The sequence below is a fragment of the Quercus lobata genome, chromosome 6 (assembly GCF_001633185.2).
Source record: "Quercus lobata isolate SW786 chromosome 6, ValleyOak3.0 Primary Assembly, whole genome shotgun sequence".
Lineage (NCBI taxonomy): Eukaryota > Viridiplantae > Streptophyta > Magnoliopsida > Fagales > Fagaceae > Quercus > Quercus lobata.
In genome coordinates, this window is record NC_044909.1 from 39,977,051 (window position 1) to 39,992,802 (window position 15,752).

Consider the following 15,752-nt stretch of genomic DNA (forward strand, 5'->3'; position numbering starts at 1 on the left):
AAAAAAAAAAAAAAAAAAAAAAAAAAAAAACAGCAATACAGATAAATAAACAGTCAGATATCTTTTTAAACTCGTCTCCGAAGTCCTTCCAAACTCTGCCTCAGTAGCGCCCATATTGAGAGAAGGACCTTCTTCAGAAGAAGATGGAGGAGATGAATGAAGAAGATGGAGGAGATGAATGAAAAGAAGGAGGAGAAGAAGAGGGAAGAGATGAAAAGAAAGAAAAAGGAGCAAAAGAGAGAGAAGGAAAAGCACCAGGATGGATCTGGTGGTGGAAAGAAGAAGAAAGAGAGGCAAAAGGAGGCACCAGTGAACGAAGAGAGGAAGAAGCAGGGGCACTTAGCACCTGCCTCAGTCCTGACTCCTAACACATTGGTGCCATGTTAGATATGCTCATGAGAGAGCGGTTGGTACTGATAATGGGTGTCCTTGGCTCAGTCACGCCGAAAGTTTGATGTGACGAGTCCCTGTTTCAGATTTTGGCTGAAAGGAAAGTGAGACAAATCTTGAGTCTTCGCCATCCTTGCCCTGACCGAGCCATTTCGAGTTTTATTAGAACATGGTGTTTTTGGGAGGGGTATGGTTCCTTCATTGCTTATTACTATGGTAAACGTATCACGATTTAAGGTATAACCAGAAGGTAAAAGTAAACTCTGAGAGGAGTCTAAGGGTTTCAGATTTTGGGGGGATTAAAGGGGTTCATGTATGGGAGAAACAACTCTCGCCTTTCCTTTTTATATGAGGGGCGAAGCGAAAGGTACTTAATATGTTCAGATCTCCAAGGAAATCTGCAAACAAGAATATGCCCGTCCCGCTTCCCCAGACCATCAATAACCATTAAATCTGAAAGGTCTCGTAAAAGGAAACTATTAAAGACACGCTTTGGACAGCCAAACGGCATGAGCGCGTCGTGAATAAATTAAGAGGAACATCTCGTAGACCGGTACATTTCCTGGGCAGGTGGAGAACCGCCAACATCAATGAAAGGCTGAATTAAATGAGCCATAATAAAGGCTCGGTATTACCAAAACCCTCATTTCCAACCAAGAGGTCGGACAGCAGGGTTTTGAGGGGCTATTGTGGGGCCCAATAATTTATGGGCCAGGCCCATTTACCCGTGGGGAGTCCAAAGGCCCAAGCCGAGGAGGGCTATGGTCCAAACTCAATAATATAAAGCACAAGATAGCCTTGGGATACAACCGAGGAAATTTCAGTCCTCGACAGAACCAAAGTCCCACCGGAAAGAGGGGCAAAAACGGTATAGGACTAAGCTTGAAAGAAAATCTAAAATATCCAGGGAAAGCTGCCCTTACTGCCATTCAATACTCTGTACCTGACAGAGCTGTATTCTTCGGCTTTTACAACCACCCCCAACGACTTTGGGTATGGACTGATGGGACAAGTATCACTCTTAGAAAAGTTGACCCTACACGTGGACGAAGGACAGTGAACGCAGGCTAGTATAAAAGGAAAAGTAAGTAATCTAGAGAAGGGGTTGGGAAAAATGGCCAAAAACCAGAGCCTCCCAGCCCACCTCCAATAAAAAGACCCCAGGGGTGAAAACAACTTAACCATGTATGAACACCATGAAGAACCCACCGCCTGGTGACCAAGGCCTAGCCTTCCAAACCCACGCTCTACAAATGATATTGTTTGGGCATTTTTACGTGCGAACCCAATACTGTTACGGTTCGTTACGAATCGTGCCCTTACAATACCAAAAAGTGCAATGGAACCCATGAATAGTAATAAAAATAAGCTAAATAGTAAAATAATTTTAATTTTTCATCCCAATCCAAACGCACACTGAATCTCAAATATCTTGATACATTTGTTATTATCATAAAAAAGTGTGTGTGTGTGTTTTTTATTTTATTTTTTTGGGGTGAAAGTGTGCGTGTATATATATATATATATAAATTAATAAATTTAGATATAACAAAATGTATGACTTCAAATATAATAAAATAGAGAAAATGAATACATATGACCAACCTTTGACCCAAAAAAATTTGGGACTAAAAGTTCTTGATGTAATAATAGTAAATTCAGGTGAAAAACTCATAAATGAATGGAAAAAATTGTCAAAAAGAATTAGAGGATAATGAAATAATACAAGAGAAAGTTAACAATGAAAATAATTGTAATGATATTCAAATAATAAAGATTCTTAATTATATAAAAATCTGGGGTACAACACTAAAGCATTTTTACAGGCACAGCCTAAAGCATTTTACAGTTTTATGGTGACAGGAAGCCACATAAACTTAAACTAATGTTCCTCAAACCAGTGAAGACTATCTGGCACCATCAATCCTTAATTGGGTTTTGACTTTCAGTAGACTTTGTATCAGAATCATCATCCCCTCCAATGGGTGTATGATCATCTTCCTCCATTTGGATTCTGTCAGAAGGCAAATGCCAAGCAAGAGGAAACTGCAACTCCAGTATAGCGTTTGTTGTGCTTTCTTCATGCGGGTCTGTGTGCATTGCAGTTTCTTGAAGCATCAATGAATATTGCAAGTCATATAGCACTTCCTGCATTTTAGGCCTGTCAGCACTATTTGTCTTCAAACACTTCTCAGCTGTTTCACCAAACTTTCGCAATGAATTAGGCTTAATTTTACCAACTAGTACCGGATCAATAATTTTCTCAAGTTGACCTTTCCTTTGCCACAGCATCCCCCATTCAGCTAGGCACATCTCCTCCATTGGAAGCAACTTGTTAATAGCCAGTCTAGCACAAAGAATTTCAAGAAGTACAACTCCAAAAGAGTACACATCAGATTTTTCTGTCAATTGTAGGGTGGTGAGGTATTCTGGATCAAGATAACCAAAGCTACCCTTTACGCCCATGGTGAAATGTTCTGGATCAGGAAGCCCCGACTTTGAAAGGCCGAAGTCAACAACTTTAGCCACATAATTTTCATCAAGCAAAATGTTTGTGGTCTTCACATCACGGTGAATGATTCCTCCAGCTGGACCAGTGTGTAGGTAACGTAGGCCTTTGGCAGCACCAATACAAATTTCAAGTCTTTGCTCCCAAGATAATTCAGATCTTGAAGATGAACTCTCAGAATTGTCATTTGAATCATAGAGATGATCTCTTAGAGTCCCCTTTTCCATATGTTCATAAACCAGTATCATCTCAGACCTTTCATCGCAGTACCCAATCAAAGAAACAAGATGGTGATGCCTGATTTGAGATAACACTATGATCTCCGTTTGGAATTCCTCAATACCCTGCCCATGTCCTGCTTCACTTCGCTTCACAGCCACTTTCATACCATTCCTAAGAGTTCCTTTATACACTTTTCCAAATCCACCCTCACCAATCAAAAATTTTGCACTGAAGTTCTTAGTTGCATACTGTAATTCAGCTAAAGATATCCTCCAATTAAGGTTCAGATTCGAAGGTTGGGATAAATTAGCACTTCCTTCAGTCAACCTGATAAAAGCTATTCCTCCATAAAGAAGCCCTCCCAAACTTGGATCAGGCTCTGTCTTCTTGCATTTCAAACGCAACACCACCACTATTATCAAAATGACAAATGCCCCACTACTTACAGAACCAATAATCTTTATAACAGGGGAGTGCTTCTTGATTTTGACTGGTTCACATTCCACCGGTATGGGACCTGATTTGCTCATGAACTCCATAATCTCCAGCCCATTCAAAAACGCATTACGAATGCCAGAGTCATTCTCTGAAGGGCTTATACTAAAATTGGTAAATCCAGAATCATCTGAATCAACCACATAATCGATGAAAAAGGGAACAGCAAAGTCTTCAGTTCTATTATACGGATCAATCAACTGATCAAAGTTGCTATATATATAGAGATTGAATATCAGCAAATTAATATTCTTTGATACTATGTCACACAAATGGACCCGAACAAAGTGTCTAGTATTCTTACTGACGGGAAAACGCCAAGTTAAATTTAAGTGCCCGGCGTTGACGCCACTGACTTCCTTCAACTGTTTGGCTGTCTGGTAAACACCATCTGGGGCAGTATACCTTGTGGCCAGTGTAGAGTTGTAATTAAGCTGACTATAAGGAGTGCTGTTCTTTGCAGAATCGCGGTTGAGTATTAAGTAACTATCATCTAGTACCCAATTCCTCCCCAAGTCATCATCGAATTCATTTTGGGAACCTCCAAAGTTGATCCTATGGATTGTATGCAGAACCTGAGACTGAGAGAGCAAACCTTTGTAGTTACCAACATTTCCAGCAGAAGTAACGCGAGTAACATTATCAGTGATGCGGGTCTCGCTGGCAAGAAAGACTTCTATGGCGTTTACGAAAGCCAAAGATGAGTCTTGAGAAGGTATGAAATGGATTTTAAACTCTCCTTGTGGGATGGTGAGGAAGAATTCCTTGATCACCGGAGAACCACTGCTGTTTCGGATGCTGAAATTGGTTAAAAGTGAAAACCCAGAAGCCGAAACATTGAACAGTGCATCATATAGATTAGCAACACGTGACAGGTAAGCAAAGAAATGGAGGCGTACTATGTAAGTATCATTCTGCTCGATTTCAAAGCTATAAGAACATGGCTGTCTGTAAACTCTTGCTGTTCGATAGAGTTCTGGAATCCATGTTGATTTGTTGTTGACTTCTTCGCTTTTCCCAGTTGAGAAAGAAGGGGAATTGCTGTCGGCAACAAAGACCCGGCCGTGGTCGTCGCTGGCATTGGAGCTTGCTCCACAGTTGATGAAGTACTTGTCAGGAACAGTGTAAGCTAGTGAAAGAAGCAGCAGTGAAGAGAAGTGGAGAGGTAAGAAAAGGCAGAGTTGGAAAAGTGTCTTATGGGAGTGAACCATCTCCATGGATTTTTTGTGAGAGCAGCTACTTCTTCAGTGATTATGGCAGCTTGAGGATGGGAAGAGCTCGTGATAATAATCAATAGTATCTAATTATCTATATCAAAATTTTAAAAATCATACAAAGACCTTGACTTTGACTTGAAAGTATAAGCTTTCTACCGCCGCTTGATGAGAAGAGTTCTCGTCCAATATCCAGAATAGCGGTTCGAATGATAGTTTCAGTAATGTCCGTGTGGTACACATAATATTATTTATTGTCATCACGTAGCGTGAGTTCGATGAGCCCACACTGTAGACCCTCTTTTTTATTCAACAAAATAAAAAATTATAAGCTTTCTATCTTTTTTTTGTTTCTTTTTTTTGGGTAAAACGACATTGCTTTTTACCTATTTGAAGTAGTTAAATTTGTTGCAAAGTTATAAAAAAAGTGCCTCACTAAAATGTTATACAAAGTGTGTAACATTTGTTATAAATGATTTATAAATTAATATGACAATAAATATGATTAGTAAATTTTAATAACATATTAAATGAATGTCATAAAAATTTATTGCAATGAATATACTTGTATTTGTTAAACGTTTGTAGTAATTAGTAAAGTTCATCACTAATATTAATTTTATTTATTTGAATCCACAAATTCTTATCTCTGAAATGGAGAAAAATATGGAGAGAAGAAAAATTTATTATTTTACCCATATATTATTTTTATTTTTATTTTTTACAATTCATCTGGTAAACAAATATGAAATAATATATATATACACACACATCCAAGTTATTATTTATGAATTTACTATTGTTTAAAAAAAATGTTAATTGCACTTTCCCCCTTAATTATTGGGTTCACTTCAATCCTTTCCCCCAAATTTTAAAATCGAGCTATGTCTTCTCTTAAGTATTGAAAATTAGCAAATTGCCTCCTGTGGTAGCTAGCATATATATAATAAAAACCAATGAGAGAATTTGCAGAAAGGATTAAACATGATTAAATTAGAAAGAAGATCACAAGTAATTATTATAGCAAATTTTGATAACAGATCAGCATCCAACACGTTCTCAGCCTCTAATCAGATCTTAGCTCAAGGCCACTTCGGCTCATGTCAAGTCCTCAGTCCATAAGGCATGAGCAATAAATATTGTACTAGCTGTTAAGTTAATAAGAGAGTTGGGGAAGCTGTTAAGTTTGATAGTACTATTCAGTTAACAAGATTTGTAATATAAGAACTTGAATGAGAAGAACTCATCTTTCCTCATCAGAAATCTTAACAGAACAAGGCTCTCTCCTCTTACTTTCCAATAAACTAGATGACACAAACTACATTCTCTAGAAAAAACCAGATCTCAACAATTCTGCATGCCTATTCATTATTTGGCTTTTTAGATAGGACACTTCAGTTTCCTGAACAAAATGATTAGAGATAGTGGAGGGATGATAATAGATGATGAGAATCCTCTATATCATTACTGGATCTCGAAGGACGAAGCTCTACTCACTTCGATTAACTCCTGTCTCCATATGCTCTCTCATTGGTTGTTTGGACAGAATTCAGCAAAAGGACTGACAAACTATTGAAAGAAGGTTGACAAATTAGCACCCTCAATTCATTCCTCATCTCCTATATCGTCTCCTATGCAACACTCTGAACTTCTCTTCCTGAAGTTTCACAAATGTATTCAATAGACAAATGATCAATTCCTTATTCACCCAATCATAACATAGTTAGTGGCCACCCTCTTCATAGACACATCTTTCATCTCTTCATAACTCAATTCATCCTATCAATCATCTAGTATTTCACGCAAAAACAAAACACATTGAAGTAGATTATCTTTTTTTTTTCTTTTTTTTTTTTGCAAGAGAGTAGTAGAGGATCCGTAGCAAATGTTGCAAAAAAAATGCCATTTTGACACATCAAAAACTTACTTTATTATTTTACCACATCATTTTACAATATCTCATTTATCAGATGTTCTATAATTCAATTCTATACATTAAAATAATATTTACTATACATTAAAATAATATATTATCTCCTCCCTCTCATCACCATCAACAACATCAACGACAACAACGGCACATCCACCACTGCCGCAACAATAGCTACCAACAACCACTGCCGCAAACTAACAGCACATCCATCATTGCAAAACCCACATCCACCAACCAACATTGGCACATCCACCACCAACACCGACCAGCTACCACCGGTACAAACCCACATCCACCAACGCCACCTTCAAAAAAAAAAAAAAACAAACAAACAAACAAACATAACCAGAGAGATCGACACGGCAAATCAAACAAACCCAAAAGCAAAACCCACATCAAACACAACTAGAGAGATCCAAAAAAAAAACAAAACAAAACAAAACTGGTGAAGGAAACCACCCCAAACCACGACCAAGCTCGCCGCGACCCACCACACCGCCATACCCACGACCCACACCGTCACCTGACCCACGCCGGAGCCCACACCAGAATATACCCACATCGGAACCCATCCTTCACTAGAAAGAGGGCGATTAGACAAAGAGGGAGGAGAGAGAGCAAGATCCAGAGAAGTGGAGATGGAGTGGCTCAGAGTGGGATGAGAGAGAAAGATGAATAAAAAAATAATAAAGTACAAATGCCATTTGAGTCCCTATTGTGTCAAAATGCAATGGTACTGTAATATGTTGCAAAAATTTGACACATTTAACACATCTGATAAAACTTTGTTTTTGTGTTTGGTGTGCCAAATATTTGGCATTTGGCACATCTGCTGTGGATGCTCTAAGGGTCTTGAAATCAAATTTATACATAACAAGGATTTGGCTAATGTCTTTGTAAAAGTTCTTCCCACGGCTCAATTCTTGGTTTTACATTCCAAACTCATGTACATCGCTACCATCCACAACTACACCCATTTGTTTGGGGGAGGAGAGGGTGATAACAGATCAGCGTCCAATGCAATCTTAGACTTCAGGTCCGACCTCAGCTCGTGCCAACTCATGTCAAGTCCTCAGTCCATGAGCAACAAGATTGTACTAGCTATTAAGTTGTTAAGAGATGATTATGCCATTAAGTTTGTATTCAATTAACAAGATTCATAACATGAGCTGATTAAGCTAGTTGGCTTTTAGTTAATACGATTTGTAACATGTGCTGATTAGGATGAGAGTGTAGGATGTGTATTTAATTATTTATATAAGACACAACTTGAATGAGAAGAATTCATCTTTCCTTGTTACTGTTTCCTTCCCTCCATAACTTTTGTAATTCTTACTAAAATTTTTATTTAATCACAACTTGTCTAGCATTTGGTTTTCCCACAAGACAGTGAGTTTTAATTGGTTTTAATTGGCATATGAAATCTAGCACTTCTTATAGCTCTGAAAGTTTTTTTTCTTTTTTTTTGAATCTTATAGCTTTGAAGAGAATGTCCTAAGAAAAAATATAATGCTTTTCAGACACCCACAGAATCAAGTTTAAGTTACCCCTAATATAATTCTTTGTTAATTTTACATAGCTTAGTAACTTTTATTTATTATCCAATTCAAAATTCATGTTTATATATAATATGGGTGATGGTGGAGTTAACAATGAGAGGGATGAACTCTTGTATTAGATCACATGGTATAAATTGATCACAGATTGACAGATTCAAAATAATTATTACAACTAGACTGAGGTATCACTAAGCATGACATTTGGTAAATAATTTTTACTGATGTGCTGAATTTCAACAAGGCCAATTATATCACATAGTATAAATTGCGAGTTGAGAGATTGTGTTAATAAATTGCAAGTGATATGTTACGCATCTGTACAAGGAATTGATCTTGCAGAATTTACACCTAATAATTTTCCATGGAAGAGTGACTTAAAGACAGGTAGATAGTAAGGGAAAGTGAGATGGAGTAGGGTTTGAACTACAGACATTGAACATTACAAAAATTCTATTACCATTGGGTTATCACTTGAAACCCTATTTTAGTCAAAAATTGAAAAAACAAAATCAAATTTTGGTTTGCCTAGAATCTTGTAACTCAACTTATATCTCTTGATATTTTCAATAGAAATGTACAGGGTTCAAATCCACCACTCTCCCATTGTATCGATCAAATTTATTAAAAATAAATTTTAAAAATCAAATTTTGGTTTAAAATAGTTACAATTCCATTATTTATTTATTTTTGTGGTCGGATGCAATCACAATAATTGGCCTCCTAAAATTGTGCTATGGTTATAAGCCACCAGCCCTAGAAGAGCCCATACTGAGCCCACTTCAGATGGACCAGATAAAATTAGAAACTCGAACCTAAGATTGCAATTCTAGCCTAAAAACAGCATGATATTGCCTTTTTATTTTTTATGAACAAAAAGAGTAGGAGGGGTTGACTAGAATAGCTTCCTTACCAGGTGTTACTATAGCAACATCATACCCGCTAGATCCAAGCTTGCAAGCAAGGAAACCAATGAGCTATTATTGTTATTATAGCCCCATTAGAGTACTAGTGGGTATTAAACCAAGGGCATAGAGTTTTTTCCAAGTGCCTCCCTTTGCGAGATTTGAACTTAGACACAACATCATACCGCCTTATTCTGACCTATGTCATGAAAATTCATGAAATTGACAAGGATTTGACCAGGGATTAACGAATGTACCTGGTTGATTTCCCCGCCAAAAAAAATGGAGTAGCTGATGAGGAATAACCTGACGATTTTTTTTTTTTTTAATTTGCCATTTTATGAGCTTTTCGGCCCAATATAGTCAATCACACAATGTGATAGAGCTAGCCAACTGAGCGCTAGCTCTAAGCCCAAACTCACATCCTAAAGGCATCGGTCGGTTACTCATTTCAAGCCCACAACACATCGTGCGTTTCAATTTTCAATCTACTTCTAGAGAGCACCACTCCTGTACAACTCCAGGCACACGGTTTTACGTGGCCCCTAGTTTTCAATTTCCTTCCACTTTATATAGTTCCCAACAGACTTTCTCCATCAAAAGAGTGTGAGAGGAGTACCGTGATAGAATAGAAAAAGACCAGACAAAAGTAAAACTCACAATGGTGGGGCAGTATACGGTGACTAAACCAAGCCGCAGCGACGAGGTTTTGGATGTAGATCAACAATTGAGAATTGCCAGTGAGATCAAAGCTCAGTTCGAGTCCATCGCCCCCAAGCGTCCTGTCAAGCCCAACAGAAGTGAACCTGACTCGTCAACGCCAACCCCAGTGGAGTCCACAGCCGTAGACCAAAACATTCCTGAGCTTAGCAAGTTCCAGGCCCTTCAATCGCAATCTCATGTCTGTCACATGCTCCACTTAGATTTAACTCTTTTTTTGTTGTGTTATTTTGGTTGTTCCTTGGATTTGTGGTTCTTGTAATTGCTCTCTCTGACTTTTGTAAGAATGGCAGGTTATGCTTTCGGCAGAGGGAGTTACCGAGGTACAAGAAGAGTACGTGGAGACCCAGTACTACAACGAGTTGCACTCCATTGACAAACAGCATCACACGGTTACACATCGATCTATTTAATCATATAGATATATGTTTCGGTTTTGAGAGTTTGAATTTTTGTTTTAAATTCGGCTTTTTTTTCTTTTTTTGAACAGACTGGGAATGGGTTTATAAGGGTGGTGGGAGAAGAAGGTGAAGGTGGATATGATATTCAGTTGCAAGAAGGAACAGGTGGGATGGCGTACACAGCCTTTAGAAGCAATCCTGCGACAAACGATTGGGTACCAAACATTGATGAAGATCAGGTACTTGGTGTTCCATAATTAGAATTTGGATTTAGCTTTTGATGGCTGTTATTACCTAATTAGAATCTCATAGAGGAAGAGAAAGGATTTATAACATAATAATCAAGAATTAACTGATACATTCTTCTGGTCTTAAGAGTTTTCCATCTTCGTATCTTCTTTCATTAAGTAACTATTTTGTTTTGTTCGTTTTATGATCACAGGGCTTTGTCTCCTCAAAGCCAAATCGGAGCGAGAGTTCTTAGATCTGCTGGGGAAAAGGCTTTGAGAAAGCGACTTGTACCTAATTTCCATGGACTGTGATCTGTAAAATTGAATAAAGATCGGAAAAGGATGTGTTAGGTTGTAGATTAAAAATTTCCATTAATGGCTTTTAAATCATTGCAAGCAAGGACTTCTACATTGTTCTTATCCTTCCCTCAAAAAAAAAAACGTTGTTCTTATCCAACTGCACTGTACCAATTTGAAATTTAATAGTAATTAATTCAATGATTCATGGCTTTCGTCATTGTTAAAGACCAATAGCTGTTTGCTAAATATTCAGCAAATTTTTTTTTTTTTTTTTTAATGTAGTTGTCAGAGAAAAAACAATAATAGAGAGAGAGAGAGAGAGAGAGAGAGAGACATTTCTCAAATCAGGCTGATTGTATGGTGCAGCAGCCATGGAAATTTTATGATGAGACAACCTATTTAAAGTCCCAGTGATCCCATCTGGAATGGTCATTAGTCTCATTACTTATTGTGGGCGAGCATTGTCAATACTAGCAAAGAAGCAAACATCATGCCTGCAATCCCATTGCTAATCAGACTCTTTATTCGTTTTTCCGATAGTGGCGAAAATCAAGAACCACTGACAAAGGTGTTAATCTCTAAATTTGCAAGACATGAGAGGAATTGAGAGGTCGATCTGTGCAGCCAGCCAACCTTATTTGGAGATTGTAGAAATTCCGATCTTCCGATCATATATTCAATTGTACTGAGTTGTACAACAGTACAAGTTCAATCTCGCAAGCTTTAGGTGTTCATTTTCACAAGGGAAAAAAACACACCTAACAATACTAGAGGTTCTTCAGGGACCCCCTTATGTATATATTAGGTAAAGGTGGTCAGGATCCTTTTTATTTATTTTCTTACAGGAAGTAAAGGAGGGATTGTTTTCCTTGGAAGTGACAGGACAATACTACATAAGTTCCTCAAGGTTCAAAGGTTGAACTAATACTAAATAGCTGGGATAAGACCATATTGCTTGATCAAATATGTATTCCAAATTGACAATTTTTGTTGTGCGACTCCAGCCACATACGGGTTAGCATAATGATCCATTTTCGTTACTCTAAAAGATGGTTTTGCTTCACCAAAAGTCTTATGGCTCAACCAACATTTTCTAGTGTTTTCAAGGAAAAACATCTCGGACTTAAAATATCCGTACCACCAAGAATTATCATAAAATGAAAAAGGTAGTTTTGCTTATGTACCATAGTAACTGCTACCCTTCAGCACAAATTTATATGTTTGGCTCCAACAACCTTCATTACAAGTTCGGTTTATCACTCTACAGTCTACCCACAAGAAATAAAGCACTCTACCTACATGAAATAAAAGCCAAGTGTATCCAAGAGTATCCAAAAATGCTTCAGTATGCTCTTATTTTTAATTATTATATAAATAAATAAATAAATAAAAACTTTCTTTTTTGGTAATTAAAAAAAAATTCTTTAACAGTAATAAATTAGGAAAACGATTGAATAATGAATAACCTGACATATTCTAGTTGTTAGAGCTAAACGACAACTCCTCTGTTTTTTTTTATATGTTCTCCATTCATCAATGCATTCAATTTGTTTAGGCCTTTTTGTTCATGTCTTGTTGTTGTTGTGTGTTGATGGCCATTTCAGAAGCCCAAGTGGAAGGGAGAAGCCCAGCAACACAGACAGAAAAGAGTTGGCAAACGGATAGAAAACTCATTAAGCCCGAGCGGCAGGAATAAGGGATCACAAGCCCATGAGATAAACAAATGAGCCTTTAGGAAGTAAATGGGCTTAAAGGAGCCCGGAAAGAGAGAAAAAGCAAACCATGAGCAATATATGATGTGAAAAAATGAGAATGGGCCACGGCAGGCTCAAAGTAATGAAAGCAAAGAAAGTAAGGGGTCGATGGCAAGCGCATGGACCTCAAGGATGAGAAATAATGTAATTGGGCCGGGGAAGCCCAAAGAATTCAGTAAAAGCTCATGGTAATGCAAAGTTAAGAAAAGGGCCGAGGAAGCTCAAGGGAAGCAAACGGGCCTAGGACGCCCAAGAGAAAACAAATGGGACACGGGAGCCCGTCAGTGATGTAACAAAAGAACCAATGGTCTTGTTGGGCCATTAGGGGAAGAATGAACGGCAGGTCCAAAGAGGCCCAGCTAGATTGAGGTAAAACAATTTCGTAGCAGAAATGATAGAGTGGTATGGCAGGAGATGGTAGCAGGAAAAATGGTGGGCTGAAGAAAAAGCAAAACCCACCGTTAAGCAAGGCCCAACCCCAAATAGGGCAAGCCATAAAGGAAAGGGAAACTAGAAAATGGTCAAAAATGGACGGCAGACTGTGCAGGCCAACCACGGCAGACACATAAGCAACAGGTAGATTTTGGACATACATAGAAGAGAGGCACGCGCAAGGCCCAGATCTCACCAGCTTGTACCCAACTAATACAGGACATAGTGAGGTCATGGGTCAGAGGTAAGAGGGCATGGTTTGGCGGTAGGGATAGGGGAAAACCTATTTTGAGGTTCCTGCTAGGGCCCTTTTGGAGGAAGTGTCCTGTTGGAATAACATACCACCCAAAAGGGCAAAACTGAGCTGGAACCACTAGGTGCATGCCATGAGGGATAGGGAGAGAGAAGGCACCCACACCATAGCAGGAAAAGGTGCCACGGCAAACAAACAAACAAAATAGCTTGTATGTAGTACATCCTACAGCCACAATCTGGGCTCCATACTGAACATAATGCTTGTATTTCCAAAGGAGTGCAAGAGGAGCAATTGGAATCAAGACAGAAGCACCTAGCCTATACACAACAACAACAAAACAAAAAAAAAAAAAAAAAAAAAAAAAAAAAAAAAAAAGAAGGCCTAAACAAATTGAATGCATTGATGAATGGAGAACATATCAGAAAAAGAGAGAAGTTGTCGTTTAGCTCTAATAACTAGAATATATCAGGTTATTCATTATTCAATCATTTTCCTAATTTATTACTGTTAAAGAATTCTTTTTTTTTTTTTTAATTACCAAAAAAGAAAGCTTTTTTTTTTATATAATAATTAAAAATAAGAGCATAATGAAGCATTTTTTTACTGTTAAAGAATTTTAGTAATGTTGTTTGTATTTTTTTTGGAAATATGTGTGAGTGAAAAGGTGTGTGAAAATATGTGTAATGTTATTTAAAAATTGAAAACGTGTATTTAAACATATGTACCAAACGAGCCCTATATTATGGAACAAAAAGTTGAGCAATTGTTGCTAATACACTCTAGTTTAGATGACTCCTCTTTCCATTGTAGGAACAATTGAACAAGATGGAAGATGTGGTTATGGGTTCAATATTTTGCGTGCATGCATAATTACTAATTAAAAATAAAAAACACTTGCGCACAAGTTGAACCATTGTACTAAGCCAAAGGCAATCCTCATTTCTGTTTTTCTTCTAGTTTTAATAGGTAAATTTTGGCCTAAGGGGGAGGGAGAAGGGGGAATTCCAACTAGTGATCTTTGCTTCATAAGGCGTAAAGCCATAAAGAAAACAAAGCAACATCAATCCTCATTTCAATTAATGTTATACACTCCTTGTTTCTCCACAAAATCAATTTAGACACTGAGCATGTGCTAACAATTTGCCTTACTGAAGTATGAACTCCCACTTGGAGTTCCCTTCAAATCAAAACTCATTCAAAGCAAAGAAAGCATCTCCCCCCAACCCCCCTTTTATCCCATCTGCAATTAGTCACTTATTCCATACTAAGAACACAGCACCCCTTAGTTTCTTTCCTTTTTCTTTTTGCTATAAAAGGAAATTACATTGAACCAAACTGGATGACACGACTAGGTTGCACAGATACACCATTTTTGGCGTCATGTCGATGTTAGACACCAGAACGGGTACGACTCGTCGGATTCCGGTGTCCAACGAGTGTCTCTTTTTTTTTTCTTGCTTCTCCTAGGCGGCATTGACACGCTAGCAGTGAAAGAAAAAAAAATCACAGATTTTGACAGATAGACTTACCAATACCATTGATTTTGTGATATACCCTAAAACAAAAAAGCAAGTTTAGAGTCTGAGATCTCAACCCACCCTCTCTCTGACCTCTGTCGGCTGCTGCTGCCCTCTGTCCCTCGTCGGAGCTAGATCGGGCCGATCAGCGAGCTCCATAGACGTCGACGTCGTGCCCTGTCCCTTCCGATCTCTCTCTCCCTCTCTCTCGACATGGACAACAGGTTCAACCTCTTCTCTAGTTCTCTTCTCTCTCTATTATTTTTTTTTTTTTACTTTCTTTCAAATATTAATTTTGGTGAATGGGTCATGGGTGTACTGTTACTTACTTATTTATATAAGTTATAACACGTTTGTTTGGTTTTTTTTTTTTTTTTTTAATCCCACTCTCACAATCTCGCCGTCCCAATGTCACTATCACTGTGTTTTTTTACTCAGCCTTTTGTTTTGCCTCATAAATTATAATGTTTATTATGAACTTAGTGATTTTTGTTTTTGTGTGTCCTGCTATGGTTTTATTTATTTATTAAAGTTAAATATTGTAGGTGATTTTACTACTTTGGGTGTTAGTTTACTTATTTCTTACATAATTTAAATTATAGACATAAACATATTTGTGGGGATCATTCGATTGATAGGCCCATAGGATTCAGAATGGGTTCAGGATTGTTGGGCCAGTGGCCCATCGGAGGCCATATACCCGTCTGATGACACCATGGTCCTCGGCAGAACGCGTCCGAGGACGATCAGGACGTGGTCTCGTTGCGATCAGATCTCAGAATTCAGTCATCTCAAAGGGTAGAGTAACCGACTAAAGATGAAAGAGATAAGGCCAACAAATATCTGAAGCTACAGCTACCTCCGCATTAATGACCTCTCAACCAACTCTCTGGCCGCATTAATGTGGAGGTGATACCT

The 15,752-nt window shown here is 38.0% G+C and overlaps 2 protein-coding genes across 3 annotated transcripts; one reads left to right on the forward strand and one right to left on the reverse strand.

Moving 5' to 3' along the window:
• Positions 1–2,138: 2,138 nt before the first annotated feature.
• Positions 2,139–4,882, reverse strand: LOC115994013 (probable receptor-like protein kinase At5g24010). 2 transcript variants are annotated; one of them, XM_031118024.1, is made up of 2 exons: positions 4,516–4,793; positions 2,139–4,414 (listed from the first exon to the last, which is right to left on the reverse strand). In XM_031118024.1, exons 1-2 carry the CDS (start codon positions 4,695–4,697, stop codon positions 2,311–2,313), a joined length of 2,286 nt encoding a protein of 761 aa, XP_030973884.1. In that variant the 5' UTR covers positions 4,698–4,793; the 3' UTR covers positions 2,139–2,310. The 2 variants fall into 2 exon arrangements, with proteins under 2 accessions (XP_030973884.1, XP_030973883.1); XM_031118023.1 differs by having other exon boundaries at positions 2,139–4,882.
• A 4,926-nt stretch (positions 4,883–9,808) lies between these two features.
• Positions 9,809–11,084, forward strand: LOC115995238. Its single transcript, XM_031119724.1, has 4 exons — positions 9,809–10,125; positions 10,238–10,336; positions 10,435–10,584; positions 10,788–11,084. Exons 1-4 carry the CDS (start codon positions 9,886–9,888, stop codon positions 10,827–10,829), a joined length of 531 nt encoding a protein of 176 aa, XP_030975584.1. The 5' UTR covers positions 9,809–9,885; the 3' UTR covers positions 10,830–11,084.
• Positions 11,085–15,752: the final 4,668 nt, after the last annotated feature.